We start from the raw sequence: 25,067 nt of genomic DNA, 5'->3' as shown, positions 1-25,067 counted from the left end.
ATGCTAAAATATTAATAAAAATGTTTAGCGGCGCAGTAAACATAAATCAAGAAATATTAAAATGCCAATTTTTGACATTTCGCTAAATATCTTATCAGCCAGTAATCGTAGAAAGATGAAACTACTACCATTCGATTTGTCTCAATGAGATGATTCTAACAAATTGTATTGCATTTTTCTATGATTATTGGTTGCTGATTTAATAATATATATATATATATTTTAATAAAATATAATAAAATGTATTAAAAATTTAATTTTTATGTATGTTTTGTATATAGTTACACTTCTTTATAATCACAAAAAATGGCTATTCCAAATGTGTGACTATAAAGAGAGTTGACTGTACAGTATTCTAGATTTTATTTAAAAAGTTTGTCTAATTTAAATAGCATTTTAAAAAGAATTATATAAAGAAAAAGATATTATACTAGGACTTTATTTATTTATAATAAAGATCACAATAGTTCTTTATTGATGATTTTTACCTTAATTTTTCTTAAATTCTATTGGTTAATTAGCTAAGTTGGAGAATTTTTTTTAAAAAATTGAGATTTTTATTGTCTGTTTTATAAATGTATAAGTTATATTAAAATAAAAGTGTTTATATTGATTAACTGCAATTTATACTTAAATTACAATATAATTGCCACTATTTTAAAATAATAAATATAAAGGTACCTCCTACAGTCACATGCTATAGTTGTGAAATATCTACACTATATATATAAATAATGAATAAATCAAATGTATTATACTTTTTAATATGACTAGATTAAAATACAATAACTTAAATTTTAACCAAAACATTCCATATGATTTTTATATTAGACCTGGAATGACCCATTTTATAAGTAAATGAAACCTTAGTATTATATATAAAATAACTGATTAAATATTGAATTTTGGATAAAATTAACACAAGGTATTTTTAAGAATATTATATACTTCAGTAATCAGTACTATATAAGGGGTATCAACTTGTTATATATATATTATATATATATATTTATTTATTTAAATACTTTTCATATAACATAATTTACCTTATAATAAACTTTTGAAAAAATATAAAATATACCCTTTATAATAAGATATTCTTTGAAAAAATTTAATTATATGGCTTAAAAATTATAAAAAACCAAATTTAATTAATAAAAAGCATACAATTAAATTACTATCAGCGATTAGCAAAATTGATTGGCAAGGTGCATTTGACTAATATCAAAAAAAAAAAAATTTCGTCTTTCGTTATTCTAAGTAATGACAACCATGTGTTAAAAGATAAAACAATCTGGAGACATTCTAATTCAAATTTAAGTAAAAAAATAGTGAAAGTAATCGTATACATATATTAATTAATATGAAATTATTGAAGTCTGAATTAATACTAAATTTAGTTTTTATTGTGTTTTTTAAATGTAAATTATCGGAAACTAAATTTTTTCCATTACAATAATTTAACTAGAAATTCTTATTATTGAGACTATTAACTCTTTATACTTTATGTGCACTGTTAGACAAAATAGTAACGAGCTAACTGATAAACTATATTACATATAGCTTGCTTTTTACTAAAAAATGACACAACTTGGACTTTTGATTTCATGACAATAAAAATTGCCGATGATTTCAAAGGTGGTGTTATCAAAAAACACTGAATTTCATTCATTAATCTTATGTTTCAAATACTTTTTTCTGCCTGGTTAAATTACAAAGTTTTATATTAATGTATCAAGCGAAACGCAATGTTTATCATATGAAAAGTTTGAGTTAGGAATGTTGTAATAAGGATTAGCATTATTAAAATAAAACCGGTAAATTCGCATGCATTTCTTACGTACTAATGTCTCTTGACAATTATGGCAGTAAATCCGGCAAACCCTCCACGACCTGCTCTTCAAGCAACAGATAAAAATACTTTCGCATATATTACCGCAAAAAAACGATGGCCTGAAATTTTAGAAAAAGTTATTGATGATATATATAAAACTATTAATTCACTTGGCCCTTTGGAAGTTGATAAAATTCAAGAAGGAAAAAGAATTGCGGATTCCCTAACAGAACTTAAATACCAAATACAGCAAAAAAAACCATTGATGTATGTTTGCTTGAAAGTTTACAGATATTTTCCTTTAATCTTTATTATTTTCATCTATATTAAACACTTATTGTTTGTAAAAGCCCAATTGAAGCTAGTGAAGCGCCAGATATCGACACATACAACTATGTTTTAAATACTTATTTCAATGGTGAAGACTGGTACTCTGCAACTTGGTTATTTGCAGAATGCTACTTATACCGTATAATTCATTCAACGCTTGCAGAAACCAAACAATGGCGCAGCTATGATCCTTATTTTCGTCAAAAAGAAGATTCTTTCAGAGCCTCCTTTGCTACAATTATCGAAATTGCTAAACGCATTGATGAATTAATTTCTGCTCCAAAAGTGAACGCAGATAACAGAGACATAGAGACCGATGAAATAATCTTCCATGAACTTGCACAAATATCACTTTGGGGAAATGCAACAGATTTATCTATGTTGACTAATTTTAGTTTTGATGAAGTTAAGAAATTGCAAAGTGCCGGAACAAAACGTATGGAGGAATCAGAGAAAAATATTTTGGTGAATGATTTGGCGAAAGTATGGGAATGGATCTTAAAATGCCGTTATGCTAGGATGGACCTCATTCTAGATAATGCTGGTACGTCTCATACTTAAGTCTAAAATGAATATGGAAATTTATCATTTATTTTTTCAATTTAGGATTTGAACTCTACGGAGATTTAGTTTTTGCAGATTGGCTAATCCAATCCGGTTATGCACGAGAGATCCACTTACATGCCAAACCAATTCCATGGTTTGTTTCAGACACAACGCGGTATGATTTCGACTGGCTCTTCCAAACACTTCAAAGTGATGATTTCTTTTCATTCGCCTCTGAACTAGAAAAATTGTCTCTCAAAAAGCTTGCTAGTCGTTGGCAATCTTACATTGTAAATTTCCAATGGATCTTTACTGAGGACTATTTCTGGACATCACCGTATTCATATTGGCACCTAGCAGAGCAGGCACCAGACTTATATGCTGACTTATGTAAGTCTCAGCTTGTGATATTTAAAGGCGATTTGAATTATAGAAAGTTGGTATATGATTGTAAGTGGGAAACTACTGCGCCTTTTAAAGAAGCCATCGGGCCGTTGGCAAGTGCGAAAGGCGCACCACCAGTATTAACTATGAGAACTGGTAAGTCTGATCTTTTCGTTGGTCTTGAAAAAGGAGTTGAAGAAAGGTTGAACGCTGTGGAAGAAGGCTGGATGTATTCTGGGAAATATGCCGTGGTACAATTTAGCGAAGGAACTTAGTCAATTTTATAGGGAGAGAAATCACTAACTAGTCATATCTTATATTTTCTTTATATAAAAATTGGATTAATAGATGATATAAGGTTTGACTTATCAATTATATTAAATAAACTTGAATGTTATGTCTTGTTATTCTTGATTATTGAATAAACTTAATATATTATAATCAACAATATTTATTAATTGTATCAAAACATAAATGGATAATCTATTTAAATATCCTTTAACTATCAAAAGGTGGTAACTCATATTTTGCTGGATCAAAATCTTCTAGAGAAGAAAGGATTTCGTCTGTATCATTATTACCTGGATGTAGTAGTGCTATATTAGGGTCTGGGACCCAAACCACCTAAAAAAAAGCAAAAACTGGATCAAGGTTTAAAACTTTCTTACTCTTTAATAAAATGTAAACCTACGTGCATTCCTGCATTCTTTGCAGCCTGGATCCCATTAATTGCATCCTCAAATACCAAGCACTGATCTAAAGGTGGACTACCCATACTTTTCCAAGCAGAAAGAAACAAGTCTGGTGCAGGTTTCCCATTCTTGACATCCGGATCATCCCCACAAGTGATACTATCAAACATACTGAAAAGTTCTTGATTATTGAGAGATTTGACGGCGAAATTATCACGACTTGAACTCGTTGCAACCTATTTCATTATTTATAAATTTAATATTTCATGTGTACACTCTTGTGTATCATATCAGAACACTTACTGCTATGGGAATATTATGGGCTTTCAAATGCTTTATAAGCCTCTTATTTGAATGATTAAAATGTGTTATTTAATAATATAGTAACTTATTAAACGATTTATAATAACTAACCATGACACCGGGCATAGGTCTGGCATTAGGAAATCTTTCAATCTTTACAATTAAGGAAATAACTCGATTAAATTAAAATCATAAAACAAGTATCTTTAAATGAAATGAAACAAATCATACGTTTTTTTCATTTCGTTCCTTCATGAGCTCTTCCACCGACATGGGAATACCGGTTTCCCTTACCAAGAGATCGGCAGACTAAATAAATTATAATTATAGTATAAGATTTACTTTCTAGATTGTAACCACTAGATATAAGTGACGAAATTTACATCATATTGTCGAAGTCCCAATGAGAGTGACCTAAGCTCCCATGTATAAGTTTTCCCGTATCTTCCCAGAATTTCAGCTGATAAAAAATTTGAACACGCATATTAGATATGCGTTTGAAGTAGCAACACTCAATAGTAGACTAATTTATTACGATTATTACATGTCACTTCATAATAGATTCGTTCCGTATCCTGTAAAGTTATGAGTTAGCAGTAGGACTTATTTATTCTAAGTGAATGAACGATTAAACATACCAGTAGTAAACCTAGGTCAAAAGAACAGAAATATAATGTATAAATAAAGAAGTGAGAAACCGACTAAAGTATATATCACGAAAGAAAAAGTACTAACCATCCATATCAAAGATGCAATGAGTTATTTTCATTTTTAAATATGAAAAAAAAAACGAATTAACAGAAAAGGGACAGGAATAGATTTGTTTTGTAAGACACTGTGTAATTTTTTGCCTCCCTATATGTAGTAGCACGATGATAGTCATTCCTTTCAGCAAGCACCATGCTTTTTTACACTTGTGAAGAATGTGGAGAGCAATGTCCTAGTGAAGATATCTGGATTTGGTGCAAACCTTGTAACGCACGTCATTTTCAACAACACTTCAACAGTTGGACAAGCGGAAATAGTATTATTGATAAGTTTATTCAAGAAACACAGCTCAACGCTTTGGACCATTTTCAAAAATTGGAGTGGATTCCCTATGAACTATTTACCGACGTTGAATATCTATCACAAGGAGGATATGGTAAAGTATATAAAGCTACGTGGAAAAATGGATATATTTATAAATGGAATGTTGAAAAAAAAGACTGGTCAAGGCGCGGTGAACTTCTTGGTGACACTAAAGTTGTTTTAAAAAGTTTATTCAATTCAAAGGAAATTCCTCCTGAATTTTTCGACGAGGTAAAAATATTATATCATGTATTTAATAATCACTTATGAATACTTATATTATCCAATATCCATTGAAACCTTTAGATTAAACATCAAATACAATCAATCGGTACGAAAGGAGGATACAAAATCATTCCATGTTACGGAATAACTAAGGATCCAGCAACCGAAGATTTTATGATGGTAATGAGATTTGCAGAAGAGGGGAGTCTTCGGAATTATTTAAATAAAAATTTTTTTTCAATGGACTGGTATCAGAAACTTAAAATATTGTATGGAATACTTAAAGGACTTGATGATATCCACAATGCTGGGTTGACTCACCGTGATTTCCATAGTGGAAATATAGTATTATTCAACTTTGAGGATACATGTATTACAGACTTTGGTTTATGCAAACCCATAAATCATGAGTCTTCCAAAAAAGAACGACCAGTCTTTGGAGTCTTACCTTATGTCTCGCCCGAAGTGTTGTGTAAACATGAATATACACAATCGGCAGATATCTATTCATTTGGAATTCTCATGAATGAAATGTCATCAGGTTTACCACCTTACAAAGATATTCCTCATGATATTCATCTTGCGATGAATGTCTGTCAAGGTCTCCGTCCACACATTAACGCTGATATTACACCTAAATTGTTCATCCAATTAACTAAACGATGCTGGGATGCCAAGCCCGAAAATCGACCAACTTCTCATGATTTAAAGTATCAAATTGGTAAATGGTTTGGAGTTTTTGAATCGGAAGAATATGATGAATTTTGGAGTCAGGTTAGAGAAATTGAACAACGACAAAAAATTGATTCATCAGGATCTAGTCCTCCAACATCAGAAATTACTTACACAACGCATCCTCAGGCCATTTATAAAAGTCGTCTTTTACCACTTTTACCAAATCATCCTTCTCAATTTGAAAATGCTGGTAAGCATCAACTACGATATCAATTTTAATTCTAATATTCTAATTCGATTTGCTGATTTTATTTTTTATTATATTCAAAGATTCGAGATTAATTGATTTGGAGATTCCAGATTTATAACCTTCTATCCTGTTGGCATTTTATAAATATTCTTGAAATTTTTAATTTTCATGTATCAAAACTCTACGATATTAATCCCTCAAATTTCTAATAAACTAATAAGCTTTTTTATATAATACTAGAGGTTCCTTTAATGCTCCGTCATCTTGAAAGGGCAATAAAATGAGTGCAGTAAAAAGTTTTGGTTTTTCGATGGCAAATAGAAGATATACATGTATAAAACACATCAATTTCATATATTATATGTATCGAATTTTTTTTTTCTGTCTAAATTCTTGTGTATGTATGTATCGAATTTTTCAAATTCAATAAATTATCAAACAATAAGTTCTCTTTTAACACTTATTCACACGTATAATAATTATATCATTATTAGATCAAATATTTTAGTCAAAATTCGAAAAGAAATTCTAGACCGGTGACGATCACCACACAATAATTTCTTGAACAATATTCTATGAACGTTCGGCTTTCATTATTGAACAAACCTTTTAAAAAGATGATTTTTTTATGACGAATTTTCAATAAAATAAATAAATGAGTCCCCAGTAATAAATTAAAAAAACAAAATACCAAAAAGGTCAATTTAGCACAGCTCAGACGAATAGAGCATGGATCTACATTTAAAGATCTTGAAGGAGAAAATAGCATTTGGATAATTAATATTTATTTAAAACCAAAGAACCTTATACTAAGTATAGAAGAGATTACCAAATGTCATTTTAAACGCTGTAATATGTGGATATAAATCATTTTATATAGCAACAGGCACAAATATTGCAAATCACGTGTAATTTGCCTTCGTGCCAGTTTGTGGCGCAGCCAGCCGACTGTGGCGCAACAAAATCATAAAAAAAGAAAGTTTTTTAGTCTTTAAAGTTTATGGTAGATGTCGACTGCTCTGCAAGTTTACTTGGAGCGACAAAAGCGATTCATTTGACAAATTTTTCTTCGCTAAATCCATTTTTGGTAATGATTGGCAAAGAGGTAAATCAATCGTTTATATGTAAAGTCAAAATCGCCATTTGAATCCTAAGTAAACTTGCAGAGTAGGTGAAATTTATAACTATATTATAGTTTTTAATAAAAGCTAGTAAATAGATCCTTTTAAATGATCTTTTTAAAAATTTGCTTTGCCTGCCAAAAATTACGTCATATGCCACGTGCAAGTGCATAACTCCTAAACTCTGGCCAGTTCATACGTTAATATGTTAATATTGTAGTAATTGTACTCTTGAAATTGATCGGCAATGATCAACAATAAAATTCTCCCAAAATTAATCAAGATTTTTTATCATCTTTTCTTCGCTCATAATGACGACCACTGAAGAACTTCAAACTCTCGTTCTTACCACTCTTGATTCCAAAGGTTCAATTGAAAATACCAAAGAATTTAAAGCTTCTGATGGCAAGGAAGTGGACCAGTTAGTATTATTAGGTGCCTTAAAAAGTTTGGTTGACAAAGAGGTGATATTCTTTATATTTATTATTTCTTATATTACTATATCTAATTTATATCTTTGATTTAGATGGTTGAATACGATACTATCGAGGATGAAATCTGGGTACTTACAGATGAAGGGGATGAAATTGTGGACAAGGGTAGTCATGAAGCTAATGTCTTTGAAGCCATTCCTGCTGGCGATGAGGGATTATCCATCCCAGAATTGCAGGTTTCGGATACTTCGTTTTTTATTTATTATGTATGAAAAAATTTTTAATAGAGCTCCATAATGTAGAAACTTTTGGGAAACGCTGCTAAAATTGGACAAGGAAAAGCTTTTAAAAATAAGTGGATCACTAAAAAAGGAGACAATCTGATTCGTGCAGTATGGTTTAAATTATGCATATTTTTTTATTAATTAGTAAATTACTAAAATAAATGCATGAAATTGCAAAGGTAAACTCGATTATAGATCAAACGCGCATTGATTTAGATATAATTTGCTCGACAGGAAAACATTCTGATCCAAATGTTATTGCTGATTTGAAAAGAAGGAGATTATGCGATAAACAGTATGTTATCATATTTTATTTGGTATTCATTTTTGATTTTATTTACATCCTTTTAGCAAAATTATTTCTTATTCAGTTACGAAAGGGCCAAAATTTTCTTTAACTATTGAGAAGCAAGCACGTGATATAACCTTTGAAATGCTTCAAAGGTATTGTAAATAATATATTTCAATCCATTACGTTTATTACAGTATTGATTTTTATTTTTATTTTTAGTGGAGAATGGAAGAAAGCAAATTTCAAGAAATATAATTTTGATGCTCTTGGTATACCTCCTTCAGGTGGTCATTTACACCCGTTGATGAAAATCCGAGAAGAATTGAGACAAATCTTCTTTGAAATGGGGTAATTTTCTCACATCTTTTAAATTATTTTAATATATATTTTAATAATCTGAATGTTTGAATATGTTGTATTAGCTTCGAAGAAATGCCAACTAATAGATTTGTAGAATCATCCTTTTGGAATTTTGACGCGCTCTTCCAGCCTCAACAACATCCTGCACGGGATGCACATGATACTTTTTTCATAAAAGGTAAATAATATAGGGCCGAAAATTTTTATGTATCAGTAATCAATTTTTGGATTATTCAATTTTTTCGCACAATATTTCAAACTTAGATCCCGCAGTTGGTACACAATTTCCCACAGATTACCTTGAACGTGTAAAAAAGGTACATTCTGTTGGGGGGTACGGTTCCACTGGATATGGCTATGACTGGAAAATTGAAGAAGCGCAAAAATTACTTTTGAGAACACACACTACTGCTGTATCATCTTTTATGTTGTATAATCTTGCTCAAAAAGAATTCAAACCGGTGAAATATTTTTCTATTGATCGTGTTTTCAGAAATGAGACTGTTGATGCTACACATTTAGCTGAATTTCACCAAGTGGAAGGTGTTATTGCTGATAAAGGTTTAACGCTCGGAGACTTGATTGGGTTTATGGAAACTTTTTATGAAAAGATGGGTAATTCCTTCTTTAAATAATACATTCAATTCTTTGATTCATTGTATATATATTTTTCATATAAAAAACCAATTAATCTTACAATAGGAATTAAGAATCTCCGTTTCAAACCTGCTTACAATCCGTACACCGAACCAAGTATGGAAATTTTTTCATATCATGAAGGTATAAAAGACTTATTGTACTTACTATATATTAAATTACACGAAAATCTACAAGGAATTATTTACAGCTTGTTTTAAAATTAGGCTTGGGTAAATGGGTAGAAATCGGGAATTCGGGTATGTTTCGCCCCGAAATGCTGGAACCTATGGGCCTTGATCCAGAAATACGCGTTATTGCTTGGGGATTAGGTTTAGAACGACCTGCTATGATTAAATACGGATTAGAAAATATCCGAGAGGTAAAATTACCTTCGTAATGCTCTTATTAATTATTATGAATGATATGTATTTAAATTATTCATTTTTTATTTAGTTACTTGGTCATAAAGTAAATTTGACCATGATTGAAAATAATCCTATTTGCGCTTTTGATTTAATTTAATAAAATAATTTATCAAATTAATTTTGTTCAGATCTTCAATTAAATTTCTGTTAGCATTTGATGCAAAATCATTTTTAGTTGGAATGTTAATAGTTTCGATAAACGTATCCATTCGTTAATAATGGTGAACATTAACTACATTAAGTATATATTTTCCTAGATTTTTTTTACATTTTATTTCAATGAAAACTGCTCTTATTTTGCAGTCAACTCTCTATAAGTGCACTCTCTCTAAGTGCGCGTATTATATATTTTTTCTCTAAATGCACCCTCTTACTCAGTCAAGAGATCATATAAAATTTCTCTCTCTAATGCACACCCTCCCTAAATGCACGTTTTTTCAAATTTTCATAATTTTCATTATGGTCGGTGCGCACTTAGAGAGAGTTGACTGTATAACGATCCGTGGATCGTGATGTCATGATTGTAACCACGAGTTTTCAAAATAGTTTTCAACATGATCGAAACTTCTTAGTATGATAGTAACCTTGGTATCATATTCCAATCCTTTTATTTTCACGGATTAATAAACTTTTTTCTAGAAAAAATGTCAACAAATTCTCTTTCAACAGTTATTTACACGCGTTCTCCTCCTTCGTTAAAGATTCTAAATCAACTTTTACTTCCACACAAAACAGTATATGAATCAATAACAAGTGCTCAAGAAGGTTATGAACAAATTAAACAGATGAAAGTTCGTGGTGCACCAGCTATAGGAATAGTAGCGGCTTTATCATTAGCAGTAGATCTTCTTTTACAATATTCAAATCCGACTTGTCCAATGTTTAAGGATCAAGAATCTTTAAAGGGTTACGTTAAATCTTCTCTTGACCATTTAAAGTCTTCTCGACCAACAGCAGTTAATTTATTTCGTGCCTCAGATATTTTATGGAACATCACAGAAAAAGAAAATGACGTTAAAATTATTATTGAGAAAATAGTTAAAGAAGCCGAGAAAATGTTAATTGATGATATACAAGATAATAAAAACATTGGAAAATTTGGAGCAGAATTTATCGCAAAAGAAAGTCAAATTGAAAAATTTAGCGTTGTTACTCATTGCAATACTGGGTAAGTAAATGGAAAAAAGTTAAATTTTTTTTACAGTGCTAAGTTATTCTTTAATCCTTTATTATTATTATTATTGTTGTTATTATTAGATCTTTAGCAACAGCAGGGTATGGAACAGCACTTGGAATTATTCGGTCTTTATATTCTCAGAATAAGCTTTCTCACGCTTATTTCACAGAAACTCGTCCATATAATCAGGGGGCCAGGTTGACCGCTTATGAATTAATTCACGATAAGATAACAAGCACTTTAATCTGTGATTCAATGGTTTCTGCTCTTTTATCTTTAAATAAAGATAATATTGAAGCTATAATTGTTGGAGCTGATAGAGTAGCTTCAAATGGAGATACCGCAAATAAAATTGGCACTTATCAGTTGGCTATCACTGCAAAATACCATAATAAAATGTTTATAGTTGCTGCTCCAAGTACAAGTATTGATCTTAATATTAAAAGTGGAAAAGATATAATTATTGAAGAAAGAGACGGTAATGAGATTATTTATGTGAAAGGGATTGTTGAAAATGAGTTAGAAATTAAAAAAGTAAGATTGCCTCCAGAAGGTGTTAAAGTATGGAATCCAAGTTTTGATGTTACACCTGCTGAATTAATTACTGCTATAGTTACTGAAAAAGGTGTTTTCATGAAAGATAATGAAACTAATGAATTTAATTTATCAGAGCTTTTAAAATAATTTTAAATATTTAAAATTATAATTATTTTTTTTTTTAAAAAAAAAAATTATACATGTATATATGTATATAAATTAAGTTAATTTTCGATCTAATTTCCAACACGCAGCAGAAACTTGCCCCAATCGATTGAAAACTTCTTTTGTGCCTTCCATAAATGTAGTTTTATGATAAGGTATTTCATATTTCTCGCATAATGTTTGAACAATAGGTTGGACTTTATGAAAGACGTGACGCGGAAGAGTAGGAAAGATCTACAAGTATAAAATAAAATTATATATTTAAATCATTATTATAAGTTATACACAAAAGATTAATTCTTTCTTCTTACATGATGTTCAATTTGATAATTTAATCCTCCACAAAACCAATCTACGATAAATTGTAATTCTGGATTTGAAGCAATTACATTTCTTCCAGTAATAACTTGTTTAATAAAAAAATCCATTTCTTGGGCTTCCTCTTCCGTGAGAATCTTCATACCATTATGATTCAACGCAAATACCAAAGCCAATAATAAACCACATATTGCTTGCGATGTGATGAAAAATATGAAAACCAAATTCCAAGTGCTTATAAAAGATAATATATAAAAATACCAAATATAATGTATTCCAAGTGAAAGTTGTTCCGTCAAAGAAATTGGCATGCGAGCATCTGCAGGTTTTCCATTTTGTCCGTTAGGAAGAACAAAAAGAATGCTTTGTATGCACCATGAGACCCTTGCCACGCATAAAATTGGGAAATAACTTAAAGTTTGATATTTAATCATGAATCTTACAATCCACTGTGGGAGTAGTTTAGCATTTATTTCAGCCATTTCTGGATCAAATATATCAAGGAGTGCATGCTCTGACCAAGTCAAAATTGGATGCGTATTAATATCCGGATCTTGTCCATGAACATTTGGTTCTGCATGATGGGTGTTATGCTTATCTTTCCACCTTTATAAAATATTAAATAAAGAATTATTTATAAATATCAAATACTTAATTTTTAATTTAAATATCATTCATACCAGGATGGATCAAATCCTTGACAAATTCCGCCAAGAAAATCACCCATCAAGTCATTATATTTTCTGTTATCAAATACTTGATGATGGAGAAAATCATGAGATAGCCAACCACATTGTTGCCAGAATAAGCCCATTATTGCAGCTGATAGAAGAACACCGAAAAGATTATCCCCAAATTTAGCCAAAATTGTAACTGAAGTCGCCCAAATGATGATGTTGTGAATTACTTTTTGAGCATAATATAATTTTGATGACTTAAAGTAATTCTTTTTTTTAAAGATTTCCTTATATTTTCGCAATTCTTGTGCAAAACCTTCTTTTGAGGTAATAATATCTTCTTGAGCAATATCACCGACATAATAGTTTGCCAAAATTTCAATAACCTCATTTGGGTGAAAATTATAAAACGCATCTAGAAATTAATTAATATATGTCACGCATTAAATTAGATCACGATATTAAATATCACATTACACATGCATACCAGTTGAATCTTTGCCGATTTGAGTCAAAATCACTGCCCCTCCGGGATGGTCAGACACAAAATCCTTGATGTCATATACTTTATTATCAACAACAATATACCAAGGATCTTGGTCGTTGCCTTTTTTTTCAAATGTTCTGATAACATCTGCTCTTCTAAAGTTTTTAGGCCCTATTTTCAACAATTAAAATATAAATATAAAGAAAAATAGAGCCAAAAACTGAGAGTATCATTAGATTACAAAAGTAGTAATAAAGTTATTACGGCGTTTTGCTACGCGCTTTTCGATACTAACCGTCTATGAGCTCTTCAAGTTTTGCACGAGGAGGCATGGTTTTTTTATTGAGAAAAAAAAATATATCAAAAGTGTTTGGGGCTTTGTCTTATATCCTTATATCTTATCCAATATCAATTGAGATTGGTTAAATTTTTTGACTTACACAAAGATTTTTGGGGAAGCTTTTAATACCCCAACTGTACCTCGGCAATTGACATATGAAATATTCCAAAGGCGGTAATAAAATTTTATGAACGCAGTTTTTGGGGTATTTAATATTGTTTAGAAGCAAGGATATACCAGTGGTGTTATGGTGTTATACTAATAAAGGTTTCAAAGGGGATCGAACGCCAGATAAGCGTGTTAATGGTGTTAATGTTAATATGTAAATTGTTACTTATCACATGATATTGTAGCTACGTGATCATAAAGTATATCATCAAATGATCGACATTCTATGTAATGTAGCAAACAATGAAACGTCTCCAACAATACGAAAGGGAAAAAGACTTTAACACGAACGAAACAAAAAAAAGGGTTAAAGCAAATTCGCTTTCTACTTTTGTTCAACTTGATATACCTCAAGCAGAAGTTATATATTATTGCTCCATATTTTCACCAGAAGTATGTTCTAAATATTATCAAGAACTAATTTCTCTCTCATACTGGACGCGACCTACCTTTAAAGTATTTGGTCGTCCCGTAAAAGCTGCTCGTCTAACTTGCTCTTTTGGTTCTGATCCAAATAAAGTTTACAAATATTCTGGAACCATAGCTGGTGTTGACTCTATTGAATATCCTCCTTCGATCAAAGAAATTAAAGAAAAAATTGAAGATATTTTAAATACTCAATTTAATTTTGTTTTGTTAAATTGGTATAAAGATGGACAAGATTCTATTGGTGAACATTCTGATAATGAAAAAGGTTTAGTAAAATTTGGGGCTATTGCTTGTGTTAGTTTAGGTGCTGAAAGAACTTTTATATTTAGGAATAAAAAAAATAAAAAAATTACACATAAAATTTCTTTAGAAAATGGTTCTTTGATAATTATGAAGGGAACAACTCAACAATACTGGAAACATTCAATTCCAAAAGAAAAATTAGTCAAAGAAGGGAGAATAAGTTTAACTTTTAGACAACTTGAATGAATAAACATATTCTTTTATTTTGTTTTAATAATTCTTAATTTTCCTGGTGAATATTTGAAATTATCAGCATAAACTTTTTTACGAAATTTTGGTTCTATATGATCTTGAACATAATAATCCCACCCTAAAAAAAAGAAAAAAATTTATATGTGTATATTTAAAAGTGATAATTATGTTGTAAACTCACCTTGTTTTTCAGCGAAATAAATTGCATCTTCCTTGGACTTGAATTTAAGTCGTAGTGCTTGCATATAATCTGAACTATAAAAAAAAAAGATATCATTTTTTTTATTAATTTTATTAATGTAAAAATCTAATGTTAATCTCGCAAGTTTTTACCTGCTAGCCCAACCTATAAGAGGATTTTCCCATCTGCCGCCTCCTTCCAAAATATCAAAATCTAACCTCCAATGTTTAGTATTATGTTCTCCCGATTGCATTGCCGTTCTAGTAGGTTTGTAAATTCTAACTGTTCTATACCGAAGTTCCTCTAAAATCAAATTACTTAGCAGTAATCCTTAAACTGAATTGAATGAACCATTTTTCTTACTTGGTGCTCCTGAAATAATATCGGCAGTTATTATTCGAGATTTTTCCGGTGCTGTTTCAACGACTTCATTCTTGGACTCCTTTATTGCAAGAGCAGAAGAATCGGAATCCAAATCTCTAGAACTGAACCTTTTTAGTACCGTTACACTAGGAACTACCTGAAGTCGTGAAAATGGAAATGTTCGTTTGAAAAGTAAAGCCATGTTGATCGTTCGGATTTTTTTTTTTTGATTGCAAAATCCATTAATCAATCCAAACATGTGATCATTGATTTTGATTTTTGATCGCCTAATTTTTCCCCCAAAATATGGTGCTGAAAGGTTCGTGATCTACTATAAAAAATATAATTAATTAAACTTGATTAATAATTAGCAATTATTCGGTTGCTGACTTTCTTCAATGTTAGAATTTTTTTTAAACTATATGCCACTGACCAAAATAATGGTTTTTATTGGCTAAGTTTGGTTCACATGCATTACCATAAAAAATTGTTACACATGTTCTGTGCACATGATCCGGATGTATAAAACAAATATAGGAAAATTTTTGGGCCTGTTAACTAAAAAAATTTTCTGTGTTAATTATATTTCGATCGTGATCATCAGGAAAAGATGTTAAACCTTATTTAATCATTTATTATAATTATAATAACTATTAAGGTACTACTGATAGATTTAATAGATTGCGTATTTTATTGTCAATATGTGATTTTCGCTTAAACATGCAGTGTCCTTTTTCTTATTCTTAATATGGTAAACCATATGTAACCATCACATTCCGATAAGAGATGCCCAATTTGCCCAATTTCACAATTAATATTTTCAACATACTTAGAAGTGGTTCTGTGTAACAAAATCGGGTTCTTAAACAATCATTTCTAAAGCAATATAACAAAGTTCAATAATACTTAATTGATGCACGTAATCAATTTTGTTGATGCTTGATGGACAGTTCAATATTAATGTAAAAATTATTGATAGAGTAGCATTTATTCTAAGGACTAAGGTCCGTCAGTATAACGGTCACTAATCGTACGATCTCTATTTTAACACACCTGATAAAAATAAAGAAAAATTATATGATAGATTGAATTAAAGGAAAGTAACTTTTAAATTTAATAATGCATTAAATGGGAATACTTTCTCAGTAAACATCATTACTTTCTGAGTTAGTTCCACCTTTCTCTTTATTCTTTAATATAAATAAAGCATTTCTCATCAATTTGCAAATTTTCAATCTTTATTCGTATTTATACAATTAAAGTTGTAGCAGATCTGATAAATCGAAAGTAAAACTTGTGTTATTTTAAAATTCTACCCTAAAAATATGGACGATTGCCCGAGTGTCAACACCTGTAATTGCAGGAACGCCGTAACTTGAGCACCATTCACCTAAAGATTGCACTGCCGTCCAATATGAAACGACACTATTAAGATCATGTCATATCATATGGTCCATATTCAAAATGTTTAAACACCCGGTAGAGTTTCCGTTAGACCCGAAAATAAACATATTTTGGAGTATTAATTTATTAAATGAAATTTTTTTAGAGGTATCTCCTCAATACACAATATAAAAAATTTAATAAAAGTAAAGAAGAATAAAGAAGAATTGGACAAATAATAAATTGAGTCCATTTTTTTTTGTGCTAATGAAACGCAATATGGTGGTACAAGGTCAATCCGCGGATTGACGGATCGTAATTCTACTAAGGTTGTTTACAAGACGAATTGAATCCGAACTTATACATTCTCTGAACATTCTTTGAAATTATTATTTTTAATTTATCAATGGTCCACGAATAACTATCTGGAAAAATAATAAAGCATCACCAATACAAAAAGAAAATATGTGATGGCTTATATTTTCTCCCAAAGAATAATGGAAACCAAGTAACAGCATTGGAGACATCATTATTGGATCTAGAGATCTATCCGTAACATAAACTACAATCATACGTTTATTTTTCGTGTTTCGAAAACTTTATAAACATTGTTCTTAAGCAGCGTGCTCAAAGATATCTAATAAATTAAATAAAATATCTTTATATAATGTCACAAAAATAAAATACCTATTAAAACTTTTCACTACGTTTACCGTTTCTTTTCCAAACCTCGTAAGCACACTTCTGGAAGGATTTCAAAGTCAAATGCATCTAAGCTTTTACTTTTATAGCATTATCTGCATTCTTATCTATTGGGACAGTTTTCATTGTAAACTTCACATAAATTACTAGAACTCTTTGAAAACCCTATGTTGGAATATATCCATGTTATAAAATTAAATCATTGTCGTTGATTTGAATTTGCAATTGGGTTGTGAACAAATAAATTTACAATAATATAAATATTTATTATTAAATAACCAAGCAAATTTTTAAGTTATACATACTTTCTAAGTAGACAGTTCTACCCAGAGATGGCTTATTTCTTTGTTTTCTATAATTTCTATAAATTAAATCTTTATTATTCTTTGATAAATGTAATTTTAAAAGGAAAAAATCATTTTATGAATCGAGCATTACCTTCTGTTGTGACGGCTTATTCTTGATAACAAAAAAAATATCGAGAATATCAAGGTCATATAAATGAAATAATTGTCTCAAACAAAAATATGAAGGAAACCAGGTGAAGAAATTCTTCAATTTTACAACACTTTTAGTCGTTTAGATTTATCTTTAGCGTGGGCGTGCGCATAGATGTCAGTTATCTTTGCCGCTTCAAATGCTTTGAAAACCATTCTTGGTCATTAGTTGACGCTCCTGGTATACACTTCAGAAAAATAATGCACCTAAAAGATTATCACCAATATTTTTTGATGGCGTCACCGGACATGCCGGTCTGCTCAAATGACTTCTCATATTGATTTTTTACACACAAATTATTATCGTTACGCAAAAAGACATCTCTTCGTCCTAAACATTTTACATATTGTCCTAATACAAAGGACTTTTATCCACCCCTCATTAATTTCCTGTCAATATAACCCTAGATAAAGCCACCTCGTCAAGATGATGTTATATAAGCTTGTTGTACTGGGAGATGGTGGCGTTGGGAAGGTACCAACCATATTTTAAGCTAATTCAGTGATTTCTAAAAGTAATTTTATTCTTTTGATTAAATATGTATACACATATATATTTTTTTTGTTAACTAGACCGCTCTCACAATTCAGGTTTGTCTTTAAAATAATTGACCAGAGAATCTGTTTTTAGTTTATTTCTTCAAAGCTGTAGTTACGTATAAAACTTTTTTAACTCTGAACACAAATAATAATAATGTTACTTTATTCAACAGCTGTGCTTAAACCATTTTGTTGGTAAGTTTAACAGCTTGAATTAATTTAACTACAGAAACATTTGTATTTAATTAATTCTAATCAAAAGTTTATATTTAAATCCTCAAACTTTTTTAATACGTTAATACTGATTAATAGAGGTGTGTGTGATTTTGTCTCACTTATGCATTTTTAATTCTTCAAAAAATTAAAATTCGTAATATTGATTTGATAGACATACGATCCAACAATTGAAGATTCATATCGGAAACAAGTTGTAATAGATGACCAGCCTTGTGTATTAGAGGTACTGGACACTGCTGGACAAGGTTTGTATCCTATCTGTTTTCATACTTCAATTGTTAAAATGTTTATATAAAATATTATAGTTAATTCAAAATTGTTAATTAACAAAAATCTTTTATTATTGATATATGCTTTTTATCTCTTAACTAAAATTAATAGAGGAGTATACTGCCCTTCGTGATCAGTGGATTAGGTAAATTATTAAGATGTTATAACTATTTTTTAATGCAACAATGAATCTTGATCTCTTTGTTATATGTATATTGATGATAAACAGCATTTAATGAAGCAAGATTCTTATTTTTTGATTTTTAATGAGTTTGACATAAGCATTTTATATATATATTGCTACTTTATAAGTGTCAAATTTCATGGAATAATCAGCTTATATCACTTATCAATTACTTCACATATTTCTCCTGGTATTCAATCAATTTTATTGATTATATTTTAAATGATAGAGACGGAGAAGGTTTTCTTTTAGTCTATTCTATATCTTCACGTTCAACATTTGAACGGGTTGAACGATTTCGAGATCAAATTACTCGTGTAAAAGACACTGACAATGTTCCTCTTATGCTTGTTGGTAATAAGTGTGATAAAATCACTGAACGCGAGGTTTCAAGAGAAGAAGGAATGAATATGGCAAGAAAACTCAGATGTGAATTTATTGAAAGTTCAGCAAAAACATGTGTAAACGTTGAGCGAGCATTTTATACAGTAGTAAGGATGATACGTGCAAATAGAGATGGTGGTCGAGGAGAAAAAAAGAAGAGCAAAAAACCAAGATGCATAATCCTATAATTTTTTACCTTAAAAAAAATTATTTGAAAATTATCGAGGTAAGTCAAAGGAAAAATGCAAGGTTTTAATAATTGGTATTTTAGGATTTGTAGTTATGTAAAAAGCAAAAAATGAATTTCTATTATTATGGGGCATTTTGATTTTATACACATTAGTGAGATGGGTCATATTATACACCGAAGTATAAATTTTGTATTTCATGATTTTTATATTTTAAACAAACATCATATTATACACCATAAAAAAGTTGATATACCCTTTTGAATTACTGTCATTTTCCGAATTATGTTATGTTTTTAATACATGCAGTTATTTTTTATTTAAACCCTGACCTTCTCTTGAACTTTTATATATTTTCTTATTTTGATTATTATATTCCTTTATTAAATTAGGGGATTTTTTTTTTCTAATCAAGATTGTAATTATTATGTTATTTAACAAAAAAAGCTAAAAAAAAATGAGATTTGTTTAAAGAAAAATTATTAAAAAGATTTGTATTTATTAAATTTATTAAATTTATTATTTTAAATGTAAGAAATTAAAAATTAAATATTTTTTAATTAAATTATATAAAAAAAAATATATAAATTAAGTTATATATCTTTACTTATCTGTAATTTACTAATTTTTTCTTTTACTTGGTTTTTTACTTTTAGTAATTTTTCCATTAACTGATTATTTTTATCTATTGGTAATTTTACTTCTCTTATATAAACCAAATAAATAGTTTTATTTTCATTGATTTTTGCTTTTTATTTCAAAACTAATGCTATTTTTTTATTCTAATTTTAGTTTTCCTTCAATTTTACTAATAATTCATATAAAGGGTATTGCTAAATATCACCAGTGGTGACGTCACCACACCACTTAATTCTGGCCAAAAATTATAATTTTGGCCAGAGTTAAAAAAACACACCATAAATTTTCTTTCAAAAATTTCAATTTAAATAATAAATGTGTAAAACAAACCTGGGTAGATACTAATCACACTAAAATTTTGAAAATTTGACTAAAAAAAATCTTTTTTAAAACAAAAAATTGTATTTTACTTTTAAATCAAACTTTCCTATTTTTCTATCTAAACAATAGCCTTTATAATCTAAGGGAAACTTATTCTACTCATAAATTTACATATAGTGTTAAAATAGAAATGTGGCGCAGTAATTTTATGTAGATCAAATTTTGTAGATCATTTCGTAGATCCCTTGATTTTTTCGATTTTCTTGATTTTCTTGATTTATTTGATAAATCTGACATATTTGATTAATTTGATATATTTGATTTATTTATTTTATTAATTTTATTTATTTTATTTGTTATATTTTATTTATTTGATATATTTATTTTATCTTATTTATTTATTTTATTTTATTTATTTTATTTATTTATTATATTTGTTTTATTTATTTTATCAAATATTCTTGATTTTTATTTTATTATAAATAGTGATAGGATTTTACCAAGTAGGAGGGGAGGTCAGTTAGTTAGTTAAAAATTGTATTGTAGTTTTTGAATTATATGAAAAGAGTATTATTCCCAGTAGTATAATTCAAGATAGTTAATTTTGCAACTAAGAGATTATCTATATTTTTGTCGTATTCAAAATCTTACATTATTTTAATAAAAACCTATTTTCTTTACCTGAACATCCAACGTTATTTCACGTGATTATTTGTGATCAACTTAAGACTTTCCTATTAAGTTAAATTCCAGTTAACCTGTTAAAGCGTTAAAGTTTTTCAGTCAGCTTTAATCATTGACAGGATAACAATAATAATGATATTTATATTTTAATTAGAAGAATATCTCAGTCAAAAATTTTTGAAAATTCAAAAAATATTTTACATGTGGTGACGAGTACTACTGGTAATATTTAGCAATACTCTTCATATAATATTTTTATTAAATCTTCTATTAATCTATTTATTTTATATGATAACTAATTGAAAATCTATATTTAATCTTGAATTTCTTTATTAACTTTTCCATTATTTTATTATTAAAATATATTTAAATGGAAAATGCAAATCCTGATGATATTTAAAGAAATTTCATATTGTAAGATTTGGGATTTCAATAAAATATATAATTTGTTTATGTTAGCAAAAGGTTTTATACATATAGATTTAGTTAACTTATTTAAAAGTTATAGAATATTAGATAAAAACAGAATAAGGTTATTAGATGATTTGATTAACAAATTGATTTTTGATTTCAAAATTTTTATATGGAAGTATAGGAATATTAAACTAGCTGATTTAGAATATCAGAAAAGGATTAATGTAAAGATGAAAAAGTTGGCCAACAAATCTAAATTAACGGTCAATAAATTAGATAAAATAGTAAATTTACGTTAGAAGTTATGAAATAGCTTAATATTCGATAAAGAAGGTTATTGGTCAAATTTTTAAGTCTTTCATAATGAGTCACTTTTGATTCCTTTAGGAGAGGCAGTATGTTGATAATATTTAAATTTATTTAGAATACCTTATTTTATTTTACTTTTGTAAATATATTGTATTACTTTAATATTATTATTAATAAATATAGTGGAATATCACCATCTACTATATAATAATTGTTTTCCTATATGACAGTTACATTTACTTCTTGACATGATAGATTAAGCTATATTCAAATTCAATTAATGTAATTAATAAAAACTGTTGTAAAATTTAAAGTATTGAAATAAACTAATAAAGTTTTCTTGAAAACTGATGAAATTTTTTACTTCTGATATTTTCTGTGTATTATGAAATTTGTGTTAATGATGATGTTGATGTATATTCGCGTCCTAATTTTTTTACAAAATGAGATCCTTTTCCAAAATGCATAACTAATTCAATATCCATCTAAAGCTAAGATGCCATCTAAATAAGAAGCAAGTGAATCTCTTAAACTACGTCAAACTGAAGAGATTAGCTAAAGAGACAAGCCCATTTCAGAAAAAGACAAAAAATCTATTATGAAAAGATAATGTCAAAAAAGAGTAGCTAAAAAGAAATTAGCTAAAGAAAGACAAGCCCATTTGATAAGAAGACATAACATCAAGAATATCAATTACCCATCTGAAACTCAGATTCCATCTGGACAAGAAGCATATGAACCATTAGATTTATGTCAAAAGAGGTTAGTGAAAGAGAGAAAAATCCAATTTAAAAAAAGTAATAATAATGAAAGAATATCAGATAAATTAGAGTGTATACCATATCATGACTTATGATGAATTGATCAGATCTGTGTCCATTGTGATGTGAAATTTTAGATGGAGAAAAAAGATTATAGTAGCAACCATACATTTTCAACTTTTTCAGTTTGCTGTGCATATGGCAAAGTTCTTTTGCCACCTTTGATTGAACCACCATCGTATTTGCTGAACTATATACTTCATCTGAATCTGATGCAATCTCATTTTGCAAAAATATTAGGCACTATAATAATGTTTTGACTTGCACTTTTTTTATCACAAATATAAATACATTTCAAGGCTAAGGTATTTCTAATTTCCATATTCATGGCTAGGTTTATCATCAGATTGGACTATTGCTACCAGAAGAAGGTCACCAGCCAGCATTTGCTCAATTATACATTTATAACTCTATGCATGAAGTTGAAAACTGCCATAATATTATGCAGGAATTAGATGAGGAAATTCTACAGAATCTGCTGAACATAATGGATGAATGCAACCCTTACATCCAAAATTTTTGTCATGTAAGAGACCTTATTCAGACAAATACATCTAATGAAATTTTTATGGTCATTTATGCTGATATTTACATTGTTACAATACCTTTACAGTTTCTGAAGTTGCTGCAATTATGATTAGTGATGGTCATAAGTTACATACAGCTAATTGTGATATTCTTCTTAAAATGCGTGATGGGAATCTACAAAGAATATCCAAAATTCATCTATCATATGATCTCCTTCATTATGTACTATTATTTCCAAACGGCGATAATAGTTGCCATATGGATATTTCCCTAATAGATTCTGTAAACTGAAAAAGAATATCAGCAATGCAATTTTACTCTTATAGATTACAGATTAAAGATGGAAATTAGATTCAAAATGCTGGCCATTTGTATCAGCAATACATTGTTAATCAATATGCAGAGATTGAGCAGAATCGTTTAAATTACCTTAAATATAATCAAGTTACACTTCAGACTGATTTGTATAATGATGTTATGGATGCAATACATACTAATGACAATACCAATGTTGGTCGTCGTATTATTCTTCCATCCTCATTTGCTGGTAGTCCATGCCAAATGTATCAACTCTATTAGAATGTAATGGCCATTGTGAGTCACTGCAGAAACCCTAATCTCTTTGTAACTTTCACATGTAACTCCAAATGGCCTGAAATTACAAGAGAACTATTACCTCATCAAAGTGCTGTTGATAGGCAAGACTTGACAGCTCACATTTTTCATATGAAATTATAGGAATTATTAAAAAATCTATTGCATAACCATTGTCTTGGTAAAGTTATTGCATATATATATGTGATAAAGTTTCAAAAATGTGGTCTGCTTCATGCTCACTTCTTACTAATACTAGCTTCAGAAAGTAAATTATAATTCACAGAGAATTATGACTCTATTGTTTCTGCTAAATTTCCAAATCCTGTAACATATCCACTTGCTTATAAGACTGTATTAACTATGATGTTACATGATCCATGCGGTGTATTGAATCTAACTGCACCATGTATAAAAGATAGTGTATGTCAAAAATATTACTCCAAGAAGATAACAATGAATATCCTATTTATTGCAGACGTGATAATAGCCGTATTATTAATACTAAAGATGTGTCTTTAGATAATAGATGAGTTATACCGCATAATGTTAATTTAATTACAAAGTATAATACTCTCATTAATGTAGAAATTTGTAGTTCTATATTGTTCATTAAATACCTGTATAAATATGGTTATAAGGTCATGATCGAGCAATAATAACCCTTTCTTAATCTGATTACAATAGGCCAGTTCATAATTGATTGAACGGAATATTTGGTCAGTTGCACTAAAAATTTAGACCAATAAATTTAACTGTAGAATGATCAACTGACTGTTTAACGTGAATTACCAAAAATGTACAGTTAACTTTTGTTATAATAAACCCTAGGTTCCAGACCTCAACTTCGCTATAGCCTATAGGGCTATAGTAAAGATTTTAAGAGATTTGATTGGTTAATTCGTTATAGCAAAGGGAAATTTATTATAGTTGTCTGAAAAATTCACTATATCAAAATTTCACTATATCAAGGTTTGACTGTAGATCATTTTGGTCGAGTTGACAAAAATATTAACAAAAATAAACAAAGCAGGACCCCAGATATCTAATATAAAGGTCATAATGAACTTTTGGCCAAAAACACCCCTTTTTGCTGAAACTCAAAAAATCGTTTTTTGTAAATATCTCAGCATCCAGTGATTCAATTTTAATGAACATATTTTTATTTTG

General features: G+C 29.0%; 9 protein-coding genes across 10 annotated transcripts; 6 read left to right on the top strand and 3 right to left on the bottom strand.

Annotated features, from left to right (window-relative positions):
• Positions 1–1,840: 1,840 nt before the first annotated feature.
• OCT59_016746 (uncharacterized protein) lies at positions 1,841–3,556 on the top strand. Its single transcript, XM_025321764.2, has 3 exons — positions 1,841–2,101; positions 2,185–2,708; positions 2,771–3,556. The coding sequence occupies exons 1-3, from the start codon at positions 1,863–1,865 to the stop codon at positions 3,367–3,369; spliced, it is 1,362 nt and encodes a 453-aa protein (XP_025167994.1). The 5' UTR covers positions 1,841–1,862; the 3' UTR covers positions 3,370–3,556.
• On the bottom strand, positions 3,533–4,858 carry OCT59_016745 (uncharacterized protein; the record flags this gene model as incomplete). The annotated part of the gene is made up of 9 exons (XM_066145881.1): positions 3,533–3,718; positions 3,786–4,022; positions 4,090–4,131; positions 4,201–4,242; positions 4,321–4,398; positions 4,473–4,549; positions 4,625–4,664; positions 4,728–4,738; positions 4,825–4,858. 9 exons carry the CDS (start codon positions 4,856–4,858, stop codon positions 3,593–3,595), a joined length of 687 nt encoding a protein of 228 aa, XP_066003619.1. The 3' UTR covers positions 3,533–3,592.
• A 121-nt stretch (positions 4,859–4,979) lies between these two features.
• On the top strand, positions 4,980–6,772 carry OCT59_016744 (uncharacterized protein). The gene is made up of 3 exons (XM_025328136.2): positions 4,980–5,391; positions 5,467–6,310; positions 6,391–6,772. The coding sequence occupies exons 1-3, from the start codon at positions 4,990–4,992 to the stop codon at positions 6,426–6,428; spliced, it is 1,284 nt and encodes a 427-aa protein (XP_025167996.1). The 5' UTR covers positions 4,980–4,989; the 3' UTR covers positions 6,429–6,772.
• A 970-nt stretch (positions 6,773–7,742) lies between these two features.
• Positions 7,743–10,326, top strand: OCT59_016743 (uncharacterized protein; the record flags this gene model as incomplete). Its single annotated transcript, XM_025321765.2, has 11 exons — positions 7,743–7,895; positions 7,958–8,101; positions 8,168–8,257; positions 8,329–8,444; positions 8,501–8,593; positions 8,661–8,789; positions 8,864–8,979; positions 9,066–9,416; positions 9,504–9,581; positions 9,665–9,819; positions 9,894–10,326. 11 exons carry the CDS (start codon positions 7,743–7,745, stop codon positions 9,960–9,962), a joined length of 1,494 nt encoding a protein of 497 aa, XP_025167997.1. The 3' UTR covers positions 9,963–10,326.
• Positions 10,327–10,444: 118 nt separating this feature from the next.
• Positions 10,445–12,207, top strand: OCT59_016742 (uncharacterized protein). Its single transcript, XM_025321766.2, has 2 exons — positions 10,445–11,033; positions 11,123–12,207. The coding sequence occupies exons 1-2, from the start codon at positions 10,510–10,512 to the stop codon at positions 11,724–11,726; spliced, it is 1,128 nt and encodes a 375-aa protein (XP_025167998.1). The 5' UTR covers positions 10,445–10,509; the 3' UTR covers positions 11,727–12,207.
• Positions 11,731–13,558, bottom strand: OCT59_016741 (uncharacterized protein; the record flags this gene model as incomplete). Its single annotated transcript, XM_025311825.2, has 5 exons — positions 11,731–11,978; positions 12,056–12,668; positions 12,743–13,154; positions 13,227–13,397; positions 13,522–13,558. 5 exons carry the CDS (start codon positions 13,556–13,558, stop codon positions 11,799–11,801), a joined length of 1,413 nt encoding a protein of 470 aa, XP_025167999.1. The 3' UTR covers positions 11,731–11,798.
• A 419-nt stretch (positions 13,559–13,977) lies between these two features.
• On the top strand, positions 13,978–14,748 carry OCT59_016740 (uncharacterized protein; the record flags this gene model as incomplete). The annotated part of the gene is made up of 1 exon (XM_025323651.2): positions 13,978–14,748. One exon carries the CDS (start codon positions 13,978–13,980, stop codon positions 14,650–14,652), a length of 675 nt encoding a protein of 224 aa, XP_025168000.1. The 3' UTR covers positions 14,653–14,748.
• Positions 14,464–15,415, bottom strand: OCT59_016739 (uncharacterized protein). 2 transcript variants are annotated; one of them, XM_066145879.1, is made up of 4 exons: positions 15,203–15,415; positions 14,992–15,142; positions 14,840–14,913; positions 14,464–14,776 (listed from the first exon to the last, which is right to left on the bottom strand). In XM_066145879.1, the coding sequence occupies exons 1-4, from the start codon at positions 15,402–15,404 to the stop codon at positions 14,667–14,669; spliced, it is 537 nt and encodes a 178-aa protein (XP_066003617.1). In that variant the 5' UTR covers positions 15,405–15,415; the 3' UTR covers positions 14,464–14,666. The 2 variants fall into 2 exon arrangements, with proteins under 2 accessions (XP_066003617.1, XP_066003618.1); XM_066145880.1 differs by having other exon boundaries at positions 14,840–14,908.
• Positions 15,416–18,211: 2,796 nt separating this feature from the next.
• On the top strand, positions 18,212–20,119 carry OCT59_016738 (Ras GTPase; the record flags this gene model as incomplete). The annotated part of the gene is made up of 7 exons (XM_066145878.1): positions 18,212–18,259; positions 18,358–18,375; positions 18,498–18,519; positions 18,637–18,644; positions 18,713–18,806; positions 18,943–18,976; positions 19,245–20,119. The coding sequence occupies 7 exons, from the start codon at positions 18,212–18,214 to the stop codon at positions 19,585–19,587; spliced, it is 567 nt and encodes a 188-aa protein (XP_066003616.1). The 3' UTR covers positions 19,588–20,119.
• Positions 20,120–25,067: the final 4,948 nt, after the last annotated feature.

This window comes from Rhizophagus irregularis, chromosome 25 (assembly GCF_026210795.1).
Source record: "Rhizophagus irregularis chromosome 25, complete sequence".
NCBI classification, from domain to species: Eukaryota; Fungi; Glomeromycota; class Glomeromycetes; order Glomerales; family Glomeraceae; genus Rhizophagus; species Rhizophagus irregularis.
This window is presented reverse-complemented; position numbering and strand designations above follow the sequence as displayed.

What these genes read in the sequence shown, in the direction of transcription:
- OCT59_016746 (XM_025321764.2), top strand. Translation starts at nt 1,863, where the DNA reads ATGGCAGTAAATCCGGCAAACCCTCCACGACCTGCTCTTCAAGCAACA. An exon ending in CAGCAAAAAAAACCATTGAT is followed by an intron (nt 2,102 to 2,184) that starts GTATGTTTGCTT and finishes TGTTTGTAAAAG; the next exon opens with CCCAATTGAAGCTAGTGAAG. An exon ending in CCTCATTCTAGATAATGCTG is followed by an intron (nt 2,709 to 2,770) that starts GTACGTCTCATA and finishes TTTTCAATTTAG; the next exon opens with GATTTGAACTCTACGGAGAT.
- OCT59_016744 (XM_025328136.2), top strand. Translation starts at nt 4,990, where the DNA reads ATGCTTTTTTACACTTGTGAAGAATGTGGAGAGCAATGTCCTAGTGAA. An exon ending in CTCCTGAATTTTTCGACGAG is followed by an intron (nt 5,392 to 5,466) that starts GTAAAAATATTA and finishes TGAAACCTTTAG; the next exon opens with ATTAAACATCAAATACAATC. An exon ending in TTCTCAATTTGAAAATGCTG is followed by an intron (nt 6,311 to 6,390) that starts GTAAGCATCAAC and finishes TTATATTCAAAG; the next exon opens with ATTCGAGATTAATTGATTTG.
- OCT59_016742 (XM_025321766.2), top strand. Translation starts at nt 10,510, where the DNA reads ATGTCAACAAATTCTCTTTCAACAGTTATTTACACGCGTTCTCCTCCT. An exon ending in GTTACTCATTGCAATACTGG is followed by an intron (nt 11,034 to 11,122) that starts GTAAGTAAATGG and finishes TGTTATTATTAG; the next exon opens with ATCTTTAGCAACAGCAGGGT.
- OCT59_016739 (XM_066145879.1), bottom strand. Translation starts at nt 15,404, where the DNA reads ATGGCTTTACTTTTCAAACGAACATTTCCATTTTCACGACTTCAGGTA. An exon ending in TATTATTTCAGGAGCACCAA is followed by an intron (nt 15,143 to 15,202) that starts GTAAGAAAAATG and finishes ATTTGATTTTAG; the next exon opens with AGGAACTTCGGTATAGAACA. An exon ending in CTTATAGGTTGGGCTAGCAG is followed by an intron (nt 14,914 to 14,991) that starts GTAAAAACTTGC and finishes TTTTTTTTATAG; the next exon opens with TTCAGATTATATGCAAGCAC.